General features: G+C 42.4%; 2 protein-coding genes across 2 annotated transcripts; both read right to left on the bottom strand.

Annotated features, from left to right (window-relative positions):
* Positions 1–2336: 2336 nt before the first annotated feature.
* On the bottom strand, positions 2337–3100 carry Pmar_PMAR007287 (hypothetical protein; the record flags this gene model as incomplete). The annotated part of the gene is made up of 2 exons (XM_002788184.1): positions 2337–2459; positions 3044–3100. 2 exons carry the CDS (start codon positions 3098–3100, stop codon positions 2337–2339), a joined length of 180 nt encoding a protein of 59 aa, XP_002788230.1.
* A 1185-nt stretch (positions 3101–4285) lies between these two features.
* Pmar_PMAR007286 (hypothetical protein) lies at positions 4286–5128 on the bottom strand (the record flags this gene model as incomplete). Its single annotated transcript, XM_002788183.1, has 5 exons — positions 4286–4412; positions 4456–4535; positions 4578–4676; positions 4971–5022; positions 5076–5128. The coding sequence occupies 5 exons, from the start codon at positions 5126–5128 to the stop codon at positions 4286–4288; spliced, it is 411 nt and encodes a 136-aa protein (XP_002788229.1).
* Between the last annotated feature and the right edge of the window lie 2363 nt (positions 5129–7491).

Here is a 7491-nt window from a genome sequence, read left to right as displayed (position 1 = left end):
AAGAATATTCACTGGAGAATTACATCGTGGAGTTCACGGAGATCAGCAAATGACTGTTGGAGCATAAATGTGTACTTTACACTGTTACTTTGATAAAAGAGATCATTCAGAGTAGATCCAAAGCGAGCTGGAGCATATGCAAGGCAATGCAGTGTATGGATGACGCTAGAAGGGCCTCCAAGACTTCCTTAGCAGTCTTGGAGTTGATAAGCACGGCTATGTACCTTGTATGACAGCAAGGTTGAATCGGATGAGATGTTGCTTGCGACTTCACTCATATCTATCTTGTTATAGATCGATTTCGAATAGTCCTACTATCACTGGTTTAACATCATCATGTTCGTTTCTCAGTTGAAATTATGTTCCCTCAAGTGCCCGTCTTCTTCGCCGGCAATTTCGGTCAGCCTCCCATGAACACCATCTGGAAGCCTCCTATTGTCAAACGAGCATCCACATTGGGACCGCCGCCACCACAACCACTTGAAACTCCTCCACCAACGAAATCCACCGTGAAAGAAACCACACAAACAGCTGATGCGAAAACTCATGATGGCAATGAGAAGAGAGAGAAATCGATAATCAGCAGTATGGAGGTTTCCAAGCTCATCGACGTGCCCCGAAGGAGTTTTATGGGCCACAACCACTTCTTCAAATACAAGGCAAGATCGAGTAACAGTCAGACTAGCTTCGCCACAGAGGAAGATATATACACATTACGCAAGAAGGCAACAGCATTGCGGTATAGGTTGGCGAAAATGAGGTTGGACAGAAATCGAGACGACAGAGTCATCAGCAATTTATTAGACTTTTTGACTTCTTCGAAAGACGGAAAGCAGCTTGTAGAAGATCTCCGTCGTGAAGGCCGCATTGTGTGCTAACGTTATGTTGAGTACTTCGAGGGTGTTGAGTTAAGTTCTCGACTTGTCTACATCCTTGCACCATCTTGTATGACGGCTACGACACAATATAAGAAGTCAACACACTCTATGCTATGGACCAACTCAGTGCGTGTGAGGTCAAAGTAAAAAGATGACAGTACGGTTAGATCGATACACAACTCCCCGAAGGAAGTAGTTTGCTGTCGTAGGTATAGTTAGCTATCAACTGTACGCGACTGACGATTCCGTATCAAAACTCAGAGTTAATATACAGCGGGGTTACCCCATATAGAGGTTGTCAGTTCATGCATGTATACTCATCGTTAAGCCAAGCCTCGGTGTAATACTATAACACAACACAATGAATAAATCAGTGGTACTGGTCATGCAGTAGACTAAGTACTATCAACAACCATATCATGTTTGTAGTTTCCAAAGATGAGGCAGCTCCCGTACATCTAGTCTCGGGCGGAGGTTGTCCACTCTGAATAGGGAATATGCACATGGTCAACTACATGTGTTGATGAGAATATGAAAATTGTGAGAAAATTTTGGAATTTTTTGTTGGTTTCTGTACACTTCTACCCGAAAATTAACGAGGAAACTGCCGAGCTCAGCTCAGGAAAGCGAACATGTACTCCTCCAGTGTTGTAACAACATGTCATACAGAATGCTTTAATGAGATTCTGAACTTGCTGTTAAAGTATAGTTCAGTTTCATCATGCTCGGGTCTCGAGATGATAAGACTATCACGGAAAGATCGGCGAACCTGCAGGGGCCATCCGGTTGAACACATCGCCTCTGCGGTTTTTTCATCAAATTTGCAAGCCTTGAAGTAGTGCAGACAGTCCGTAGCGCACAGATCGTAGGATTCATCTTTCATTGTCGATGTGGAAGAGGAGGCGTTGCATCTGAGTCACGAGAGAGCAATTACAGATGCTCAGGATGTCGATTTAAAAAGGCCCGTGCCCCCATAACTTTTCATAACCAATGAGTTAAGAGAGTCTCATAAATAGGTCGGTGTATAAGTCCACAGTGTTTTTGACAGTTTTATTCAGAGTTGACTTTGGAAGATATTCAGCGTCGTTTGTTTCCTTGAAATGCACTAAAATGTCTTGGCGCGGTTTTATATAACACGATCATCTTTCACATATGATGGGCTACAAAAAGTTATGGAGGCAGGATCTCTTAAGTCGGCATTCGGAAAGAATAAACGTTGCAAAATTTAATCATGATGATTCAAAGATAGAGTTGTGACCATACTTGGGAAAGTTAAGACGACATACTGCTGCCCGAAAGGCTTCCACGCATGGTATGTTCTGACTGAATCGAACCTGACTGAAAATGAATGACAAACAACCGAGGTAATGGGAAATGTGCAGATATGGTCAACTACTTGGTGACAAGATGAAAATTCTGAGAGGAAATTTTTCATTGGTTTCTTAACACTCCCAACAGCTATGTCACCTCGACGAGCTCCTCCCCAGAGATTTCCCGTGCGATTCTCTCATCGATTTCCTTTTTAAAAGCCGATCGAATAGCCGCGTCTTTGGCTGTAACATCCCACTCGGGCCACAGGGGCTGAGGAAGTGAGCTTCTTCAGATGATATATAAACACTACATCGCCGAAAAAATATGTGGATGAGAACAATTTTTTCCGAACGCGCTTATGGAAGTACTTGGGTATCGACTCGAAGTCTTCTTTTTCGAATCACTACTATCTGAATGTGTTCTTCTACTACGTTATAATGAACTGTCAATTCTTCGAAAGTGATAATGAACTAAACATTCGTACGTTAGTAAGTGCGAGGTGATATTCCATAGTAGGAATTACCTTATTACAGTGTTGGAGTAGGAATATATGTAATCGCTTTCCTCAGCTACTGAGCTCAGGAGTTTCCTATACAGTGTTGGAGTATGAATATATGTAATCGCTTTCCTCACCTGCTGAGCTCAGGAGTTTCCTATACAGTGTTGGAGTATGAATATATGTAATCGCTTTCCTCACCTGCTGAGCTCAGCAGTTTCCTATACAGTGTTGGAGTATGAATATATGTAATCGCTTTCCTCACCTGCTGAGCTCAGGAGTTTCCTATACAGTGTTGAAGTATGAATATATGTAATCGCTTTCCTCAGCTACTGAGCTCAGGAGTTTCCAAAATTACTACGAATATAGGTAGAAGTGTACAGAAACCAATAAAAGTTTCCTCAAGATTTTTCATATTCTCATCGACACATGCCGTTGACCATGTTCATATCTTCTCACCTGTTGCGGCGGTATACAGGCCTGATAATATACGTAGTCCGTACAGAACGATATACGATGCTTATAATAAGATGGCGCAACACAAACACCAGTGTACCTCCCAAAGACGTTACACACGGAACATTCTCGAGATCCTCACATGCCCGAACCAACGGGAAGATCACATGTGGGGAATTCCGAATCAACAGAGCGCTCGAGTGGGGTGTATTTGGTCAACGACACTGCCTTGTAAAAGCCGTTGTCATCAAGTGAATTTCCTGATGCAATCAATAGAGTTCGATGCAAAGAGTTCATTCAGCCGACCTTCCGCATCATCATCGTTCTCAGTTACCTGACACTCTACTGAGTATGATAGTAATAACGTTACAGGGAGAAACTTCGTATTCATACGACTACAAGGCTTATGAATTTCTCCAACTGAAATCATCGTCGCCGAGAAGCGCCAAGCATAGACGCTTTCTCATAATTTCTGCTGCATGGAATTAAAAACGACTTTTCCCCGAATTCGCGGCGCAGATGATCATACACTGTACGTCTTAGCTCGTTGCAGTAGCACCACTTCAGCATATTCGTGTGAATGTATGTTAGTATGTTATCGTCGGCGTAGTTACACTCAGAGTTTTAATAAGGAGCGTATTTTTTTCTTAGGAAAGCTCAAAAAATCTGTGTTTCTCGTTAACGAATAAGAGTTTTGAGCTGAAACTTCAACAGGATATAGTTATTATCATGGTACATCACATGTTGAGTTTGTTGAAGCAGCTTATTGTCGTCTGGGCACCCACTGCGAGAGGTAATCACACCGTGTGAAAGGTGCGCCGACTCTAACAAGTCAAGAAGCTTGCTAACACTTAGTTGCGGAGCGAGCGAAGCGAGCGGAGCTTATTCTCTCACTTCACGATAACTTTGTGCGTGCGTGCGTGCGTATGCAATTATCCAGCCCGATCCAGGACGGATCTGAAAACGTCTGAACCACCATTCGAAAGCTCCCGGTCTGGAGATCTTGTGAAAAATATGAAGCCCTGCATACTCGACCAACTCATCAGCAGCTGCTCCGAAAACGGCCGAAAATTAATTGCGTTAGAAATGACGTCCGTGGGGATCGAGCCTGCGCCATCCACTTTCGGCGCGGGAATCGATCGAGTCAATCGTTCTTGCGCTTATGACGCGAGCTCCGCCCCTCTCCGAGAAGGCCTAGTATGACGAATATGTAACGCTCGCAAACATAATCTCCTCTATCACACTGATACCGGTAAGGATAACCAACACACCTGAAACCAAAATAAGAATCCTTCCGAGCGAAAAACGGCCTACCATAAATCCAAATAAAACTTCAAGGATTCCTGGAACAAGATTGAATCACGACGATACTCCACGGGATACACGCTATCGATCTATCCCGCAATATCACTGAAACTGAGTATTGGCGCACTTACCAAGTCAGACGAAAATGCCTTCATCAGGATGCTACAATGAGGACGGTCCTCATTATCACCATTCTCACCATGGTAGACGCGTATACGGCACGTGCAATCCTGAGACGCCAGAAGTGAGAACCGTTATGACGGTTGTAATACAACTCAAGACTCTTAACCGTCGAAGTATACAAAGGTTCTAAGTGATAAACTTGATGACAAGGTAGATACCACAATAGAGCTTTACGCAACTTCAATGATATCGGGAAGAACCGCAACAATAACAACCACAACAATAAATTACTTATGAACCTGAGTCCACTAGCTTGACGCTAGGACACAATTATGGAGACTAGAGACACACACGAAATCACAATAACTTTCTATCAATTATTTCTATAAAAATGCCGTTACCGGCACACCGTACCGCGTACAAAAAGAAACCTCGTTGCCTTGGCAAACGCACCTGAATGAAACTACCGGATGAAAAAAAGTAGTGCACTAGTAAAATATTATTACTCACGAAGCTTAATCTGAGCGATGAAGACCATGGCCTCCAACTCAGAGAGCATGGAATTGATCAACGTGAGACAACAACAGGCAGCGGCATCAGCCGATAGGTGGAAACTGGTTCCAGCTCTAGCCAGAGAGCATTACAAGGTATATGATACTTCAATGGACAAATCAATTCATCTGCGCAAACATGAAACATCTATCTCTTGAGTTTTCTCTTCTCCCGTGGCGTAACAGACTTCTCGTACGGCCCACCCCTCCTCTGGTGGACCTTAGAAGGGTCCTCCACCTACTTCTTGATAGTACGGTGGTCCCTTCCAAGCTCCTTCGCAACTTCGAGGCTCTTAGCCCCTTCAGCAAGCCTCCTAACTACGACGGCTTTCTCGGTGTCGGTGAGAAGCGATTTCTGTGGCATAATAACGAGATCAAGTGGTGTTGCCTAAGGAAGCTGCATGGTTCGCGGAGATGATTTTTTCGCTCGCCCTGATATATCAGTAACCGTTCCGAATATGACCGTTTCGACTCAACATGTGATGTATCATGATAATAACTGTACCCTGTTGAAGTTTCAGCTCAAAACTCTTATTCGTTAACCAGAAACACAGATTTTTTGAATTTGCCTAAGAAAAAATACGCTCCTTATATGTGCGCTGTCCTCAGCTGATTTCCCTAAGGAGTTCGAATAGAAGTGTGCAGAAAACGACAATTTTCTGAAATTTCCTCACAACTCGTTTTGTCATCAACCCCGTATGTGCATATTTTCCTACACAAAATTGATTACGATTAACCAGCAATTCAATGAGTTCTGTACTTATTATTCCGTTGGCTTGAGCACTTCCACATCGACTACAATATTCCCTCCTACTGTGATTCACCATAGCAGAATAGTAGCGAATTGATCCGAACTTTAAGACACTCGTCGTGCGTAAAAGTCGTTAACTTGATGTGAAATTCACTCAACAAAACCCCAAGGAACCTCGTCGGGAGTAAAAGTCGTTGACTTTATGTAAAATTTACTCAACAAAATTCTAAGGAACCTCGTCGGGAGTAAAAGTCGTTGACTCTATGCAAAACCTACTCGGCGAAACCTTATATAGATCTGTCCTAGGGCCACGCTGATCGGAAAATTTGGAGACAGATATTTGTGATACAGTTAACCATCCAAACTGACCAACTCAATACTCATTACTTTGAAAAACACACTTATGTGAATACAACAGAACTCAGGTCATCCTCAGTTGATAGTCACCACTCTGTGTTATATACCGTACCCACGGCAATGCTTGATATCTAACAATTGGACAACTACAACGACGAGATGCGGAAACCTACAAGTTTTTCATTTTGAATTTTCCACATATCGCTAGGAACACATCCTTCAACCAGTTTTTAATATAAATGTCATCACATTAGCAACATTTTCCCCCATTTTTATCAAACCCTGAGAAATGTTATCTCTCAAAAACAGATTGCTTTCACATCCAGAAAAGAACTTGTGGATTCACCCCGTAGGGGGGGGGGAATACGATCATACCACCGAATGAAATGAAATCGTTTCCCAACAACAAACATAGTAGTTATACACTCAGCCCACTATAGTTTGCTTTATGTGCTTTATATCATACATCATGATAATAAACGATATAGATCAGCACGTGAGGAACAATGGAAATAGCCTCCCGTCTCCGCTCAGGTGTTCATATCAGTGTTTGAATTTATGTTCACTTTCCTCAGCTTCTGAGCTTAGGAGTTTCCTCAGAACATTATACAAGTTAACATAGGAACTCTGGTAGAAATGTAAATAAACCAATAAGAATTTCCTAAAATTTTCTCATAATTTTCATACTGTCACCGAACATGTAGTTGACCATGTGCATATTTACCTCCTACTCCGATTCAAATATTCCATCAACGGCTATAGCGTGATCCATACATTTCATAATAGTTTTTCAAACACCACCATGAATGAACACTATTAACCTCCTAAAGCGAAGACAGCTCGGCTGTGTTCATCGGAGTTTCACCCGTTATATGAAAAACACTAGTGGGAAAATATGTTTCACAATTCCCTCCGTGAAAAACAATTTGCGTTATCGCTCGCTGGAACATACACGTTCTATAAATCACGTGAAGTATTACGCCACTTCACGTTAAACGGGTAGTCGTGAAACTCCACTAAAATATCGGGAAACTCTATCAAGATTTTAACACCGCAAGTCTTACCCTGATTTCTCCACAATTTTCAAATACCTTACAGTTAGCCCGCTGACCGTAAAATATGGTATTTCGAATTTCACTGAGATCGGTTTCTTCGCATAAAGGTCCCTGCAGGACAAAAACAATAACCAACTGGACTCAGCGAATTTCGATAATGAAAATGCTGTGATCTCTTCAAGACTAAAAAGTGTTGAAGGAATATATA

Source organism: Perkinsus marinus (assembly GCF_000006405.1).
Source record: "Perkinsus marinus ATCC 50983 genomic scaffold scf_1104296928640, whole genome shotgun sequence".
In the NCBI taxonomy this organism is placed as follows: Eukaryota; Perkinsozoa; order Perkinsida; family Perkinsidae; genus Perkinsus; species Perkinsus marinus.
Note: the sequence above shows the minus strand (reverse complement) of the source record. Positions and strands in the feature narration are given on the sequence as shown.